Here is an 18293-nt window from a genome sequence, read left to right on the forward strand (position 1 = left end):
GGAATATTCACTTTCGACAAATGTTTAACGATATTTTACAAGAGAAGCACGAAACTTATTTTCGACGTTCTCGGCGAAAATTCACGAAAAAGTTTTAATATCAATCGTCATAACGAGACGAACGAACTTCTTTGGCATTCCAACAGGTTGTTCCGCGAAATATTCTCTTTTTTTACGACTGTTGAACGATAACTGACGATAAATGAGCGGAACGTGCTATGACAATCCGCGTATAAGATTCATCTTTGATTACGAAAATGTGAATGAAAATACTACGAACTTCGAACCGCCATAACGCAACAGTCGTCCGATACGCGTTTTTTAGCGTTCTCAGCAAATAGTCTTGCGAGATATTCATTTTCGGTAACTATTTGACGATACTTAATAACATATGCACAAATCCTAGTCAAGTATTCTTAATAACGACAATTCCAATATAAAACTTACTTTCGGTGGAGTGACGTCGCGAAAAATGCGGAGCGTCTTTCGAGCATGTCCTGTCCATTCTTGCTCATTCCTGCAAATGATCGTGTGATTGTGGTGATTGCGATTATCGAAGTGTGAAGCGCGCCAACTTCACTCGGTATGCTCGACTAACCGTTTCGCGACATAACCATTGCAAACGATTATTTAATGATATCTTATCACGACAAACGCACGAAACTAATTTTCGGCATCGCCAGCGACTATTCGAGCCCGAAATACAGTTTCTCAGAGAATCAAAGGAATAAATATACTATACTCTAAATCCCTAACGGTCATTATATACGACTAACGGATGGCACTTTGCTTTACACGACTGACGACTCGTTTCGCGAGCAGGCTCTCAAGATCCATTTTCGTTTATTGCTTAATAATATCTCAAGATTTACCTTCGGCGCTCCTAATAACGATAATTTACCTGAGATTTATCTGCAGCCAGTTGAATTCGCAGGAGACACGAAACAACTTGTCGCGATCAAGCTGTCGTGTCGTCCACTTCGTTCTTACAGTTGATCACAGATGTCGCGACGGTTGCAATTTTCTTTACGCTCGATGCAATGCAATCAATATATTCATTTTGTCGCTATAACTCAGTTATTTAATAAAAATCTCGCGGTTCTACAAATACATCAAATAGTCGAGATCATTTTAAATATATAACACGTTAAGATAAACGATATTATTAATCGAAGTCAAAATCACTAGCAAAAATCCATCAGTGACAAAAGTGACGTCACGCGATTATTTCTATTCGCAATAATTTGCGAAGTTTCGTGTCGCTTCAAACTAGTGGCCGCGTTCAGTAGAAAAAGCTGCTTACTAAGCGCTTAGTGATTATTAATTATGATTGGAGTATTGTTTTAGATCTTTAACAAATCCAGAGGAATAAACCAATCAGAAACGACAATCACTAAGCGCTTAGTAAACAGCTTAGTAAACAGCTTTTTTTATTCCAATGCGGCCAATGTCGCGATTGCTTCATGTTTATTGCATCTTTTTGTATATTGAAGGCGAAATCGCGCGAACAAGTAATGGGAGTGTCGAATTTTTAAATGACTGACGATCGTTTTAGCATAACGGCACCATAGATATGGTATACTAGACTGCGCGTTCTTCCAAATTTCAAGAGTGGGGGTAAAGCTCGCGTAGAAAAAGATGTTCTATATTTTATGTCTGCATTTCTCTCGTACACGCGATAGAAAGAGAATAAGGGGAGGCAGTTGCTATAGACATAGTATATCGCAAATGCCTTCCCTTTTCCCCTTTTCTCGCGTATGCGAGAGAGAACGCACGGATACAAAACAGAGTGCATCCTTTTCTACGTGAGCTCTACCTCCTCTTCTTCTCGAACATGCAGGCCAGATATACTGTCTATGGTCAGTCCAGTCGAATACGATGGAATTCGATGTTTGATATTCGTAAACGGTATTCATCGCGTCGCATCGGCACATGGAATCATAAAATGAAACAAGAACTTTTTGTTCGACGAAACTATAGTACTACGGTGCTTACATCATATCTTCATGCTTCGGTAAATGTCTGCCATTTATTCGAACCAAAAAATACAATATTACATCAAATTCATTATTACGAGATACTATCAAAGAACATCGACCTTGGTTAAAATATTCTGCTTACACAATTGCTGTCCGGAGAATATTAGAAAGTGTTGACGTTATCGGTTGTTTCAATTGTTTGATAGAAATATCTAGAGATTTAAATATCTAGATTTAAAATAAATCATACAATCGAAGATCATTATAGAAAACAGCATCCGTAAAATCTATTCTTATATATAAGATAATTCTATGTTTATCTGAAGATGCTATACGGACCGTCTCATTGGCTACGAAGCATCTGCAGACAGACTAAGGACAATCTTAAATAGAAAATTCGACTGTGAATAACGATCAACAATTAATAGTCATCGAAACATCAGCAGCCATGCAAATTCTCTGCTGCAACTCGCAAACACTAAAACCGTATCAGTCTTTAATAATATGTTGCCGATATCTAATCGCTCGACATTTAAATTTCGTGTGATGTTCGTTAGCCAGGCTCAGGCATGCGCGCACAATGTGAACGTACTTTAACGCGACAGGCCGCCGACAGAGTGCGCCACGTCGGAATTCAGGGCGGTTTTCGACGACAGTCAGTCTTAGCGACGACGTTCGGTAGGCAGTTAGGTAGGCAGTCGGTGGTTACAAGAGCGACATGTTGGAGATCCGTGTGATTGTGCGCGTGGCGGGCGATCTCTAACGCGCGGTCTCGTGCGTTTTGCGGTGCGGTGCGGTGCGTGTACGATCACGACGGTGCGGCCGGCTGTGCGAGTGAAGAAACGCACGTCGCATTACATGTGAAGTGTCTCGGGGATACATTCGTCATCGCGCCTGCTGGTTTACCCGGCCCAGCAAACATGAGCTGGGGCACGGAGCTCTGGGTAAGTCTCGCTTGTTCACTCCCCCCCTCTCTCTCTTTCTCTCTCCCTCTCTCCCTCTCCTCTCTCTCTCTCTCTCTCTTTCTCGATCTTCTATCTTTCTTTCTCTTGCTCCCGTCGTCGCGGCGGTCGCGTACGTTCGTCCTTGTCGCGCCTCTGACCCTCCTTCCCGCGTTGCTCCGCGCCGCAGGCGCTCCGTCGGACTCGTCCGTCGCGATTCGCTTCCACCTTGCAAAACCGGAGAACCACTCCGAAAACACATCTGTTGTCTTTCTTAGCCGCGAAGCGCATCTCCGTGCGAGCGTGTACACGTCACGTAGTCGCGGCCGCGGTCGCGGTCGCGCATTTCAACCCGTTAAATGCACCCGTCCGTCCGTTTATTCGCTCGCTCGCTCTCTTGCTCGCTCACTTGTTCACTCGATCATCCGTCCATCTGCCATTCCTCATGTTTACACCGAACGTCGTATTCACGTTCCGCCGCGACGAGCAAACGCAATTCATGATCGAACGACGATGCGAAATTCTTACATCGCGCGTCGTCTTTCGTCGCCGGAAATCTCGTCCACGCCTCGTATCGCACCTTTCGGAGTTTTAGGTTTCAGGCAAGAAAGTCGCAAGGAGATATTTCTAAATGCTGACGGGACAAATATGTTCTTTATTAGAAATATCTTAGGCTCTTCCCAGTCTAGCAATCCGGAGTCTACCTGAGCAATCCGAGTTTCTCAGGTTTTTGTATTGTGTGCGGAAACCTTCGTCCTGAACGCAGCTACGTTCAGGTAGCTGACCGTAGCCGTGTCCCGTGTGACGTTTCCCGAGCCGCATACCTCTCTCGACTCGTCGAGAGCCCGTTCACGCTGCGCCGATGGCCGCTCGCTCACTCGTTCGTTCGTTCGTTCGTTCGTTCGTTCGTTCGTTCGTTCGTTCGCTCCATTCATTCTCTCACGAAATTCCCTTCTCGTTCTGCGCCACGCATAAACAATATTATTGTTTGCGCATATTTTTGCCCTTAGCACGAAAATGTCTGTGTGTGTGTGTGTATACGATTTCTACGTTGAGAATCGTGCAAAATCGTAGCGACTCCTTGTCGGATGTTAATGACATGTTTCTGTACTTATGTTAGCAGAGAGTTTTCTCTCGTCGGGGAAATCTTGAGAAAACGTCGACCCTCCCTTTGTTCCTCATGATTTCGGCTCTGTATCGCTTTATGATATTTATATTATATTTATATATATTATATTTATGATGAACACTGATACTGATATTTGAGTTGTTCCTAATGGCTGTGCTGGGTTAGACATTTCTTCGATAGTGTGTTATCCAGTTGAAAGACCCGGAAGAGCTCATGTTAAATGTAGATAGTATGATAGTATGTCTATGCGTAAAACAATTCAAAACTTAAATCTAGTCGTTAGATTTATTGGCATTATTTTCTTTCGAAATTATTTAGCGCTATTCATTCGTTTTTAAGGAATATAAAGTTGGAATTTTTTTATTATTAAGTTTCGAAGTTGTATTTTATTTCTCATCCGCAGAAATATCCTCCGTAATACAGTCTACATAGCGATCACGTACTTTGACAGTTCTGGCAACACAGTTTGATTGCGCCATTATTTGCTTTTGACTAAGAATTTCTTATCATTTTTTTTTTTTTTTTTGGTGAATATTCGCGGTTGTAGTGTGATGATCTTAAGGATTCGCAGTCGATTGGCTTCACGTGTTGACTAGTTTTCAAATTCAACGGATTCCGAAATCCGGAAATACAACTATTATAGCCAACAAGTTTGATTAATACTTCTTTCTGACGTATTTGTTGCGGATACTCAGAAGTAACCTCGGTGAGTGTGTTATGTTCATCAAGAATTACGGCACAATGACCGTGCGATTGCAACTTTTTTTCGACAAATATTACTCCTTTATCAGTACACTTTCTCCGAAGAATACAATTACTATCTTCTTGTATCAAACTGTCAATAAACGCTTCATCTATCTATCCTTCTACACACCTACCTATCTATTAAAGTCTTCGTTTTACCTCAAGCTATCCCGACATAATTTCATGACCATACAATTTTTTGCAACTTTTTTCGGTAAATATCTTCCCTCTATTCTGCATCTTCCTTAGAATGTATATTTAACCATCCGTTTGCATCAAACTGCCATTAAATGCTTCATCTATCTGTCTGTCAAATCATTCGATTCCTCTCGTGATCTTCGTGACTATACAATTATAGCCTTTTGGTAAGTGCCTTTTCAAGGAATGTAACATACTTCCTGCACATACTGAATGAATATTTCATTTCTATATCTGTCAAATCACGAAATAAAATTTATGAAGATTAAAAAGTCTCAGTATAACTTTATTTCTTGTATCATACATCATGTAGTTTCTGTTGCATCTTTTTCCATTGGTAAGGAAAGATTCTCCGGTACCTGTTAGAAAATCAAATATTCGTCATGCTTTTGCCACAATCAGTCGCAATCGTGATATTTACCGGCAAACGTTGCTTCTCCTCTCGCATATCTTCCGCGGAGTTTACACACTTTCGGCGGTAGAATTTTTTCCTCCACTCGCAAAGTTACCTGCGAGTCACCGTCGCCACTGCCATCATCTTCGTCGTCGTCGTCGTCGTCGTCGTCGTCGTCGTCGTTGTCGTCGTCATCGTCATCGTCGTCGTCGTCGTCTTCGTCTTCGTCTTCGTCGTCGTCATTGTCGTTGTCGTTGTTTTCGTCGACGACATGTAACCACGATATCCCCGAAAACCAGTTCGCTCGGCACTCGCCAGGAGTTTTGCCTTTTCGGTTGCTAGCCGCGGGCGACGTTCCTCGTGTCGTCTCCCCGCGGTTAGTCCCCTCCTCCTCTCGTCGCGCTTCTTGTGCACCTTTCCTGCCCCCTCATACAACCTCGCCCTTCCCTCGCACCTTGCCCATGGAGCATACGTTCTTTTGCTTCCTTTCTCGTGAAATCTTCGACGGCCACGACGACGACGACAATGTCGGCGGCCGATTCGCGGTCGATTCGCGTCTTTCTTACACCTTTGGAAAATTTTACATTAGAAAAAGAAAAATAGCAAAATGATGACTAATACTCTATTAAATTGATGAGTATATAGGACATGAGAGACAAGATGGAAACCACGGGATCGCGAACATGCAGCACTAACAGATCATAGTCATCAGATAATCTTCCGAGAAGATTCTTACGCGTATTCGTGCGTGCGCACAAAATTGATTCACTCTTTGCTCGCCAATGACATCTCTGAGAGCCTTCGGTCTTTCTATTAATAATTCATTCGCGCATTCCGCGCCATGATTTTCGTCACTTATTCCCGTTAGCCTACTCGATCGACCTGCCTGACTCAAGAAAGAAAGAGATCGCGTGTCGCATATCGAATTGCTATTCAGACAGAAATCAATGCAAATATGTCGTTCAAATTGTCCTAACGAGATATTTCCAAGCAATTTCCATTTAAGAAAGGCCTGCCTTCTCTCCTCCGAAGGGAGAGAAGGCAGGCTCTCTATCCCTCTTCTCTCGGTGCGAAGAATACGACGACGCGTGGCACGCCCGTCTTCTTGCGCGCGTGCATGTATTCGCGAGCTAATACCAGCTAACAGTTAAGCACGCACGCGGCCTGTATCGTGATTCACGGGAAAGTGTGTACGACACGTCAATGAATCGTGATACACGCGACACGTATTTCGGATCACGATCAGTCGCGAGCGCACCGATAACGGAGATCGCTCCCCGTTAATCGTACCTCCGCATAATCGTTACAATGCCAGTGATAATCACTTCGATACAAGACATTCGCTGCTTACTCGTCGCTACTACGCAGCGAGAATATACCACTCGAGATTTAAGAAAGGCGTAAGGTGTGTAAAGAACGTCCAATTATTTTCGCGGAAACGTCGCGAGACGTGCCTCTCGATCGAACGACGAAATGCCCGCTTTCTCACCTGCTTATCGTAGGAGAGAGAGAACACTTTCTCCGAAAGTGGCCAAAATAATGATCGGTCGATCGGTCGATCACGAGCGTGTACGATTGCTCCGATTCACCTCGCCGTATCGGCGAGGGCCAACACTGACCCTGACGTATTAATTCGGTCCCCCAACGCACCGCACAATCGATAGAGTGCGCGAAGGCGGTGGGAGGAACGAAGATATAATCGCGGCTGCTTACGTCATCGCGTACTGTATCACGATTCGGAAATGACGCCGGCGATTCCCGATTTCGCGTCGGAGAAAGTAAACGCGCCGTTCGGCTCGTAACCTTCGCAGCTTTTCCCTCCTACGCTCGTTTTGCTTCCATTCGCCGCGACGTGCGTAATAATAATCCGCGTAGGTGAACCGGAAGAGAGCGCGCGGCGGCACGTCGGCAACGGCGACGACGAAGCGGGAGCGGCTTTCGAAGCCGATCGGTATCGCGACGCGCTATTTTCCCTTTTCAAGAGCGCGAATGAGCGATATGAGAGGAAGACTATCCCCCCCATCCCATGGTGGGGCCCCATTGAAACCTAATCTCTCCGTCGCTTATTTTCTATCATCGGTATTATCGCCTTTGTACATAGAATATATCTTTGTTACAGCCGCACCCCCTGTGTATTATTATCATTGTTATCTGCGATATCTGCGATATCGATACAAAACATATGCGTGTTATGTGCCTGTATTTTTTAACTTTATGCCTATAATTATGCCGTTTAGAAAGATCGGTTTTCACTCCTGACATTTATCACAAATCGATACTTTCTCCAAAAGTTCCGGTACTCGATTAAAGTATCGCCGAGTGCGAGTGCGTTTTTAGCTGGAAATTCGTGTTGCTCGTCGTAAGGAGAGATTGCATTGGTCGTTCTTACCGGCGTAGTATTAACAATCGCCGCTAATTATCCGACTTTTCCGACGTTTCTCCGTCTTTTTGCCAAGTAAAACGGAGAGACATCCGGAAGTGAGACACTTGAGGCACGTCTTGGGAATGTCAAATCGTGAAATCACCGTCGCGCGGCGGTCGCACAAGAAGGCCGACAAGAGCCTTTTACGAACTAAAGGTTATTCATCATTCTTCGCTGAAACGCATAATCGACTAACGGAAACGCGCTCTGCGAAATTTCCTAATAGAGATTAGGAGAATAAACATCCCGTGCCGCTGTAACCGTACGTTAGACGCTCGAACAGCATAAAGGCTACTGCATAAAGGCAATGTCCTCGTGAAAAGAAAAACATTTTATTTCTTCAACTTTTGCAAAACTCGTTTCTCTGACGTGATTTTTGAGAGCAGATAATTTTCTCGCGCGATTCTATCGGATGGCAAAATTTTGCTTATTAAGTTTGCGTTTTCGCGCACGCAAAACGGGAAATTCCGAATGTAAGGTTTCTACCGCGCGATTGTGCAGACGCGAAAATTTCTTCACTGGTATTCTCGACACCATCGAGAAAACCATTCTAGGAAATATTTTGATACATTTATCGCTTCTTCATTTACACACTAATCATAAAGAAAAATTTCGTCTGATCGATTTTAACAGTACCGCTATAAAATTACTTTTAATGACAAAGTGCACTGAATGGGAACTCTTATCGAGACGCGTGGCGTGATTTAAATTTACCGTAAAGAAAAGGCACGAGGAAGTAGCGGACAGTAACGACTTATTTATGGCGTAATTATGATCGTGCCGCAAGAACTCTTTCTCCAGCTAAGATTTATCCGTCTATTCAGCGGATATCGCTCTTATCACACCAGCTTTTATCGCTTATTTATATTTTATTTGTTTCATCTCGAATGATTCTTATAAGTAAGAAGGGCAGGAATCAAAGGGATGTAATTGAAAAAATAATTTTCTTAGAAATCAAATTATTCTAGTTGGAGCTCAGTTCAACCAACCATGCGAAATTATTGAATATTTCTCCAAATTAATTTTCTAAATAATTATTCGTTATCTCAGTTATTAATAATGAAAATATATTAACAACATTAAATATATTAACCACGAGGATCGTCCATATAAAAGCAACGAACGTTTTTACGTACCTCCAATTAGCAGAAATCGATTCTATACACGTTTATGGCAGTCGATTATTTGAAAATTCGCCAACATGGTGAGTGCATTTTTCGATCGAATCGCATCGCAGCGAAAGGGTTAACCAGGGTGATTGGGCTCTAGCGTGACACCGCCTAAACGGGTTTGTCCGGTTTGGCAGATTCCAGTCAACACAGTTATTATTCGCTTTTCCCGGCTTTGCGTTACTTTCGCTCGAAATCCGACGAAATCATCCGGTCTTTCCGATAATTCACTTCTCGATACTATTCCACTTTTTATTTTGTGCGATACGTTCCTTCTATTATAACATTCTGTTATTATATTCCCTCTAATATAATACTCTGCCTGTCCATTAATGGTGCATATTAAGAATTCTCATTCACGAGAAATTAGCCTTTTTCACGAAATATCGATTATGATCTTTTCAAATATAAAAAGGTTCGTAATTCTTGTGGTATTTTATACTTTATATATAAACTTTTTTTGTAGAAACTTCTGGTATTTTATATTTTACATAAATTAAAGTGGTGAAATCAACTTTTATATAGGACTATTGTTGCTTATGCTATCTTTTTTCTCTCGCACGGTGCTGTGATTACGAGGTTATCTAAAACATATATCGTAATATCGGCTGCGTATCAAATATATTCTACTTGGCGATCCTTATCAGGCGAAGACATCCTGCTAACGTTATTACTGCAATTTTATATTAGTTTCACTTTTCCGTCTCTTAATTTTCCTTCGTTTAATGGAAATAAAAATACAAAACGTTTTAATTAAAATGCAACGTAAAATAATTATCATTTCTTCCCAAACAAAAATGTGTAGAGTCAAGAGTTGCGCTTGATAGTATCATCGACCTAAATATAGCAAAAATGGAAAAACTATATTTTCCAATGTTTACGTATGCGGAATATTTAACGTTCAAACTTTAAAACTGCTTACAATTCCCACGATTCACAGATAAATCGGTGGTCATTGTCGTGCATGGTTGAGTGAAGATGTTTGCATGATTACATGCTTCGCGTCTCAGCTGTTTGTGAAACTATGAAGGGCAAAAAGTTCGGAAATAGAGTTAACGATTGTTTAAATAATGCTATCGAGGGAACAAGACAAAATATTTGGCTTGGAACGATGAAATTTCGAAAATGTTCCGGTGATGTCGTTTTAATGTTATTTCGTGTAAAAAATTTTTTAATTTTTTAAATCGTGTAAAAAATTTTTTAATTTAGAAAATTTTGTTGAAATAAATTTCGTGTGCGGATTTGCTACATACGAAAGCAAGCTGATTTTGTTAAAAAATATATGAATTGTTCTTCCTTTTCAGATGTCTGCTACTTTGCACTTATGAAAAGATGCATTTAAGAAATTTGAATGCAGATATTCAGAAATTCGAATATTATATTATGCACCACGTATACGTGACGTTCTGCATAATTTGTTTTTACGAATAATAATTACTATGTGTCAACTTGCCAGCAGGGAGTATGTCAAATATTACGAAACTACTATTAAAACGAGTTTCATTAAAGTATTACGAGATTTTTAATTAAAATTATTCTACGTTTCTTACGTTTTTATCGTAAAGTTTATCTGAAAAATGCGACTCTTCGAGAAGGCACCGCAGACCTATTGTGCGTGCGGTGGTTCTTCGTTGGTCGTTAGTCACGAAGATGAGTATTTTTGCGCAACTACAGAGTGTCTCGCGTAATGAAACATTTTGACGATCATTTGTCTTCACACCATTAATTTTAATCCTCATTTTAATACACATGGTGTTACATGTATCTTTCAAATGTTTATGTTTTTCAAATATGTGAAATTCCATATTTCTCAAGAAAGATACAAATAGAAAGATACAAAGGTAAATAACTTATCTGATGTCTAGATGTCACACATTGAACACTTCTGATCGCGACTGGACACAACGATACGTCGGTCTCAAATATCCGCTGAAAGAGCAAAAGAGCGCCTCATCTGTGCGTTGCGCTACGCTCGGAAAATCTACGCACGCTACAACGTGAACGAATTCTACGTTCGTGCATGACACCCTGTAGACGTCCGTCTCGCCTTCCTCGGGCACGCAGCGTGCGTGGCCGCGTGGCCGCGAACCGCAGAGGAAAGAAACCTGCCCCACCCACGCATCGCCGCCGAATCTCTATAAATACCGAACTCTCGAGAGCGTACTTACTCTCGCGTTTACACGCGCGAGAGTGAAACGAACGAGCGTGCGAGAGCGAGAACGAACGAAGGACTGTCTGCGCTGATTAAGGCTATGCAGATTAGGCCGAGACACTTCTGCGCGTATGCACACACGTGAGGACACACCCTACCCCACGTTGACGCGCGTATACGAGCGAAATTAATACAACAAATGTAATTCCAATATAAAGAATGTTTAGTTGTACTAACTCGCGGGACTCGCGGGGATGAATCATGAATCGGCAGACTCTCGGAGCCTCGTACGAGAATAAAATCGATACGAGAACATGACGCTCCTCGCACGCATTACAATCACAAGATAGAATGTGACGGAATGACTAACGAACGAAAGCCGATGAGAGTACGCAACTAAAATTGATATGAAAGTATGACAAATAGATCGTTCGCGTTGTACCAGGTGTAACAATATGATATAACAGTACGAGTGACTCGAGACACTTCGATTCCTTTCCCGGCGACTGCTCGGATTTTATACTTTTTGTACCGCGTAAATGTGCGCAAATACGCACATGCTCTTGCGTAAGGAGCAAAGTATACTTAGGTGTCTTTCCTCGTTGCGGCGCGATCTTTCCAGTGATAACGCTCGTAATGTGTCGCTGTTCCGCGCGAACCGTCAGTGTACCGTTAAACCTCTTGACCCTCGGTATACCGCACTATATGATAATTGTAAGATGGAGTGAGTTTTATTTTTTAGAAAAAGAGATAAGTAAATCCTCTCCCTTTCTGTAAAAAGAAATCCGTAAAAAGAAATGAACGTTACGGAACGTTATTCTTTCAACAAACAGTTATATATAAAATCGCTTAAAAAATGAATTCGGAATTAATAAAAATTGCTCCCAATAGTTCCTGATGATATTACCGAGGATTAAAAGAAATATTCTTTTTCATTGAATATTGATTGAAAAATATTCTCCGTTTTCACATTTTCACGCTGCGCCATGCATTGTGCACCATGTGCAAAAATTGAATTTCATATCTATCCAAAAGCGGCGGATGTTCTTATGAAAGGAACGAGCGTTATTCCGAAAGGAACAAAGCGCTTGCCCGCGTCTCTCAGTGAGGAGCCCACGCACACTTCTTATCACCGCTGCATCCTCTTCTCTGATATCGAGGCCTAGATTACTCCTCGACATTCGCATCTCCATAAGTTCTCTTCGTTCATTTAATTTCCGTCATTTTCGCTCTGTGCGAAATCACGCGAGACAACTCATAGACCATGATTCAGGCGGCCGTTGATTAGAAAAGGCGCTAAAAAAAGGGGGGGAGTGACTCATACGGGCGATCAAATTCACCTCCGATAAACTGAAGACGATATCGTCCGACAAATATTTGCGACAACGATTCTCTTGAGGAGGAGATTGAAAGTCATTTCTCGTTATTTATCATAGGATCTGATCGAATCGAGTAGAGGGAAACCAAGGCTCGATTTGGGCTGTAGCGCGCCATTGTAATGATAATAATCTAATTGAATATGGAGTCGAACGGAATCGAGATGACAGTTGTTCAAATCCCCAAAAAATAGATGCGTCATTCGTCATCAAAACGTTGAGTTGAGAACGACTGGATAAACTCGTCGTTCAAATTTGGCAGACGTGCAAAATGGCGCACCTTTGAAGGGTAAAAAATTCTCCCGCACGATTCCGCGACGATAAAGAGACCACCGACGTGTACGACATACGCACGTCGTATGCCGCGAATGAGACGCACGCACCTCGACGCATATAAAAGGCCACGCGGTGCGAATTAATTAAGCATAATTGGCGAGACGCTCATCATTAGACAGTCTGACGTGTCGTGGTCAACGACACAAAGCAAAGCTCCTCAGCGTCGTGTACCTCTTTTTATGTTTTTATTTTTCGCACAACGGTCACCGGCATAGCGTTTGATCATCGCTTGCGCGTGTAATTTCGATTATCGAGCGAAAACTACTTTGTCTTGTGACGCAACGCTACTAATTAAAATGACGTTTTTGCACGCAACGTCGTAGCGCACGTGTCTCCTTTTTTCCTCGAAAGGTCGCCACGACACGTTACGTATTCTTCGTTTTTTGATAAACTGATCGCTCGGTAAGATGCAGCCAGTAGTCGTATTCTCCTGTTCCGTGCAAAATTATGGAGATGTGAAGAAAGAATGATAGGGATCTTTCGAGTGAGATTGATGTGGATAAATCGATAAATAAGATTAGACGCGATATATAACGCGAGGCGATTGCCAAGTCGTAGATACAACTAGTCACGATCATTTACGTCGTTATTGTTACTTGCAGCGTGTTCAATGCCTATAAATACGCACTCTTTGTGTACACGGCGCTTATAATGCGCTTGGCAGATATTACGTCTCACACGTATACAGATAAACGTGATTGCGTCGATGGCTTGCAGTGGGATTCGTTCTTCGAAGTGTTTGACGATGGAATCCGATTTCGAAATCGTACGATCCAAGATTCTCAGACTATCCCGGACAAGATCCAGAAACGTTTGGGAATCTGAAAGTGCACACGGGTAATCTACAGTCCCGTCACGATGAGTCAACGATGAGCAAGTTTGAGTCTCGCGATCGATCGGTCTTGTAATAGCCATGGCGGTCTTCATGGCAAATTAATTATCATCGAGAGCATGATTCGTCTTCGATCAAGTCCGCACTTGTGCGCGGAGATGTTGCAGGATTTACCGCATCTATTAAAAGCTCAAGAGCAAGGATCTGTTCGTGCTCATGAACGTGCGAATACCCTGGCGGCGCATATTGCCGACTGCCTCTTCGACCTTTGAATATTTTCTAGATAAGTGGTGCCACACTTCGGAGAGCACTTCGTCCAACGTCGTGCAATTATGAGCAAGTATTGCGAAAAGTAGCGACAACAATGTGAAAAAATTAACAAGTCAGGTGAGTAGAAAGCGTGTAACTACGAGTGGTCGCGACAAGTTTCTGGTGTACTATAAGACATGTACTATAAGACACAGAAAAACTCGCGAGAAAGAAAGAGCGAGATACACGAGGTACTGAATTTTATCGGTTGCTATTAACCTAGATAAGTTAATTACATTTAAATAGCAACTCTTAAAAAATTCCCGAGAATATATTATTTACGCGATAAAAAAAGACTGACAATTAGGACTTAATGATACAGCAATATCGGTAGTCATTCTCTCACTCAAGAACCAAATCGATCGAGTCGCGTTGTTGAAGCGGAGGCACTTCTTTACCGAAAGAAACAAAAGTGCTGCCGTGGCGGGGCGTGAAGAATGCCCACAAATTCTCAGGAATGTTATCGTAGGTCAGGACACGGACTATCGTATCGCCTTGACTCGTATGCTAACGGAGTAATGGGTAAACTTGTCTCCTCCGGTGAGAGGTGACACCGCAGGATCGGCGTCGAAGGCCGAAGGGCCCTGACTAGGACTGGGGATGCCTGGACTCAAAGAGATCTGTGTCCTTAGATTCTCTAAGAGAAAGATCGAAGAAACTGCAATCAAACTTCGTCATAATAATACATGTTACAGCGTCGCAAGTTACTCGCATTGACATATTCTCATTAGTCCGGGAAAAGATAGAATGCTGGAAAGTTAGCTTCATTTATACCTGATGCTGTTTGAGTCTTTGTTTCCGACTACATGACGGAATTCCGATTACCTACTTCAGTTACCACGTGTTCCCAATAGAAACTCTCGTCACGTGCCGACCGTCGCGAAGGCACGGAACGCATAATCTACGATTATACGTATTCTATCGCGTGATTCTATCGCGAACACTGAACGTATTGTGCCTGTTTGCGAGGTGAAGCCCACAAATGCATTCCGCGCGATTCCAAATGTACAGCAAAGCGCGATAATAGCGATCGCCGGCGATGCGACTTTTCTGAATTTTCCCCTCCGTTTTTCTCTGTCTCGCTTTTCCCTATAAGCTTTTCCCTATAATATAAAAATTCTTGCGCGCACAGAGCTATTTTCATCAGAGATTATCTTCTTTGGTTCTTGGTTTGGCACTTACCGTTATTTTACCGTTATTCCTCATTTATGACACGGTCCGCGTTCTTTTCAACATCGCACGAAATTAGGTCATGATAAAATATTAGGTTAAATTTTTCAGCGATATATCGAGTTTTTAGTAGAACTTTATCGGAAAAATGAGAATCTAGTTTCACGCAAGTATTGTGTTTTTTATAAGGTTCCTGAAAACATACATTGCCCTCCATTTTGTGGAAATTTAAACGAATTTAAAAATGAGACGGGATATGAACTAAAGTCGACGATTGAATATAGGTATTTGGAAAAAGTATATAATTTAAGAAACTAATAGCTGCAATTATCCTCTTACAGTTGACGATTCTAATAGTTTTAGACAAGCATTCTCTTTCCGTGATATTCCTACTGTATTTCCTTTCTTTATTCTCCTTACTATCCCCTTTATGCCCCCTTTGTCCTTTTTTCTACATCTCTCTCTCTCTCTCTCTCTCTCTCTCTCTCTCTCTCTCTCTCTCTCTCTCTCTCTCTCTCTCTCTCTCTCTCTCTCTCTCTCTCTCTCTCTCTCTCTCTCTCTCTCTCTCTCTCTCTCTCTCTCTCTCTCTCTCTCTCTCTCTCTCTCTCTCTCTCTAACTTCTGCCCAACTATCCCGTTCGCCCTTTATTTTCTCGTCTGTCCCACTCGAGTGGCATGAGTATACAGAAATGTGAGATCAATAGGGTGGAGAGGGTGGAAGCCACCCCCGACGCTATTTCGTGACTCATAATACACACTTGTTCGAATCCATAATAGGCTTTATTCGTAACTCTTAGTTTCCAAACTATTTTTACGGTATACCTTTTTTACTTGCTTTTATTTCAGGGTGCGCTGTTCTTATCGATCGTCTCCATAAACCTGCTCGTTTCTCCCCCATGTCTGTCCTCTCCCTCTCTCTCTCTCTCTCTCTCTCTCTCTATACCCCATTACTGCTGCAGACGTGAGCCGTACCAGAATCCCGGAAAAGTGAAAGAAAAATAAAGGAAGCATTTCCTGAAGAGAGAGCGGGCTTTTTCAAGTGCTCTTTAAAATTACCAGGCTCGCACATTCTCGACTTTCTTACATGGAATTTTTGAGGAATAGTTTGTCTTCTAATTATCTCTGTGCTTTGAGAGAATGTGAAAGGAAAAAACGATGGAGAAACGAAAGAAATATTCCCCAAGAGAAGTGAAATTTTCACAATATCGTTGAAAGTCGTATTATCGTAGGAATTTTTACAGTCCCAGAATTTTACCCATAGATTATTTGATCTCTGGAACTTTTTTAAGCACTTGGAGCTTTACGCACTTGCGTTCTGCAATATGTAAATTCGAACAAGAAGGAATGCAGATGAATAAAGGACGCGTTGGAGGATCTGAGATATCTCTCAGATATCGGATTTTATTCGTTGAACGAATTGTTCGCTCAAGCGTGGCCGTCCTTCTGCGAGAATACCTTTTTGGATAAGGTCGCACCGGGAGGGGGGGGTGAGTCATGCCCGCTGGTGCGTTTTCCATGTATCGACCTGCGGCAGCAGGGAAACGCAGGATTGGTCGGCGGAAGCACACTAGCCTCGAATTCACGGTGTCACCTCGACAGTCATCGATTTGGCATAATGGAGTATATAATCTAATTTGTTTCTATCGAATCGTCCAGCAATCAAATCAGCATGAAAACGGCAGTGGAAATTGGATGCGCTGTCGTTCCGATGCTATAGAGGCATCAATACTTCGATCACGCTGGTAAAGACTTTATATATATATAGCGAGAAGGGTACAATGTCCTCAATTTATTAAAAATAAAACAAACGCTTTCGATAGACTTTTTATCGAAAGCTGATTTTTATAAATTCTTCAAACACAAGTTTCAATGTTATCAACGCACGTAAGTAATTTCTATTTATGCGAATCAATCAATGTTCGAATGTTCGGATTATTTCCGATAATTACTCAAAATATTGGAGTTTTCGGATACGAAGATAAACTTAAAGATGCAGGAATTCGTTCTGAATAGTTCGTAGTTATCGACGTTTCCAATGCGCGATATGCAAATATTTGCATCTCTCCCGACGTTATCAACGTTTCGCGTATCCGGCGTGAAGGAAAAACGGAGTTTAATATTCCACGCCGAGATAGCGAGCGGGGCTGGAGGAGAGAAAAGAACCGATCGCCGTTCCACGCGTGTGCACGAAAGCCGCGGTTGGACTATCACCTGCGCTACCAGTTCTCCGTTATTTCATTGCAAATTGCTCGAGCCACGCTTAGAGTTATACAGTTATCACAATGAGAAAGTTGTTCCGATCCGACGTAGAGAGACGCACGAGTAACTTCGTCGTGATCGCGACCCGAGTGCGACTCAAATTCGCCGCATAAAGCTATAAACCTTGAGTGGGCAAAATAAAATCACCACGTGGGTCACGAAGAGTAAATTTATAGCTTAACCCTTGACCCAACGGGCGACGGCCCATGGAAAATATATCATTCCCGTGTCTTTTTCTTCTCATTTCTACTTCTTATTTTTTCCAATGTTATTCACGACAAAGATGATGGATGATATTGCGAATATCGTCGTCCTCCTTGCGCGATGCGTCTGAAATAATAAGAGACCGACAGAGAGGAAGAATTCAAAGTTTATTAATAGGCGAATCTATGACCTTCACAAATCGAAGAATTTGTAAAGTTAAGACTGCATACATTTCAACTAGCCTTTATTGATTCAAGGGCTGCGAAGTCCGTAGCATTCATGATTTGAATGAAAAAGTGACGAGCGCTTCTGCTTGTAGGATCTTTGGATTTAAGGCAGCAATTCAGTAACAAAATTCAGAAATTATTAATTTAACGAATGATATCGATTGAATCTTTTAGCAGAGGAAATTGCCATAGGTGCGAGAGATGAATGTCCCGCTGACTTATAGGGAGGGTGCATCAATTTTTTGTCGTATTTATTTATTAATTCGTTCACGGCTGAGTGGAGAAAAATCTTGCGCGATTTCCTCCTTCCGCTGTACATCGTTCGGTTGGCCAAGCCGCAAATCGCGGACACGTGACTCAGGTGTTCCGGTCGAGATCTCGTTGTTTTTTGCGCCATAAGGTGGCAAGGTGAGACATCGCGAAAGGAGACGAAGAAGGACGCGCTCGCGAGGC

General features: G+C 42.3%; 1 protein-coding gene and 1 long non-coding RNA gene across 8 annotated transcripts in view; one reads left to right on the plus strand and one right to left on the minus strand.

The window, feature by feature from the left end:
• LOC109504544 (uncharacterized) overlaps positions 1–969 on the minus strand; it is a 40426-nt gene extending 39457 nt beyond the window's left edge. The window contains exons 1-2 of the long non-coding RNA XR_003112867.1: positions 902–969; positions 448–517 (exon numbers count right to left, since the gene is read on the minus strand). This is a non-coding gene — a long non-coding RNA (uncharacterized LOC109504544). The remainder of the gene's footprint in view (positions 1–447; positions 518–901) is intronic.
• Positions 970–2612: 1643 nt separating this feature from the next.
• Cip4 (formin-binding protein 1-like Cip4) overlaps positions 2613–18293 on the plus strand; it is a 29117-nt gene continuing 13436 nt past the window's right edge. For 4 of the 7 annotated variants that reach the window (XM_011153438.3, XM_019844816.2, XM_011153439.3 and 1 more), the window contains exon 1: positions 2613–2923. In XM_011153438.3, the coding sequence (XP_011151740.1) occupies positions 2900–2923 (24 nt within the window). In that variant the 5' untranslated portion in view covers positions 2613–2899. The remainder of the gene's footprint in view (positions 2924–18293) is intronic. The other 3 variants (XM_011153440.3, XM_011153441.3, XM_011153442.3) reach the window with 1 other exon arrangement.

The sequence above is a fragment of the Harpegnathos saltator genome, unplaced genomic scaffold, assembly GCF_003227715.2.
Source record: "Harpegnathos saltator strain DR-91 unplaced genomic scaffold, Hsal_v8.6 scaffold225, whole genome shotgun sequence".
NCBI lineage: Eukaryota > Metazoa > Arthropoda > Insecta > Hymenoptera > Formicidae > Harpegnathos > Harpegnathos saltator.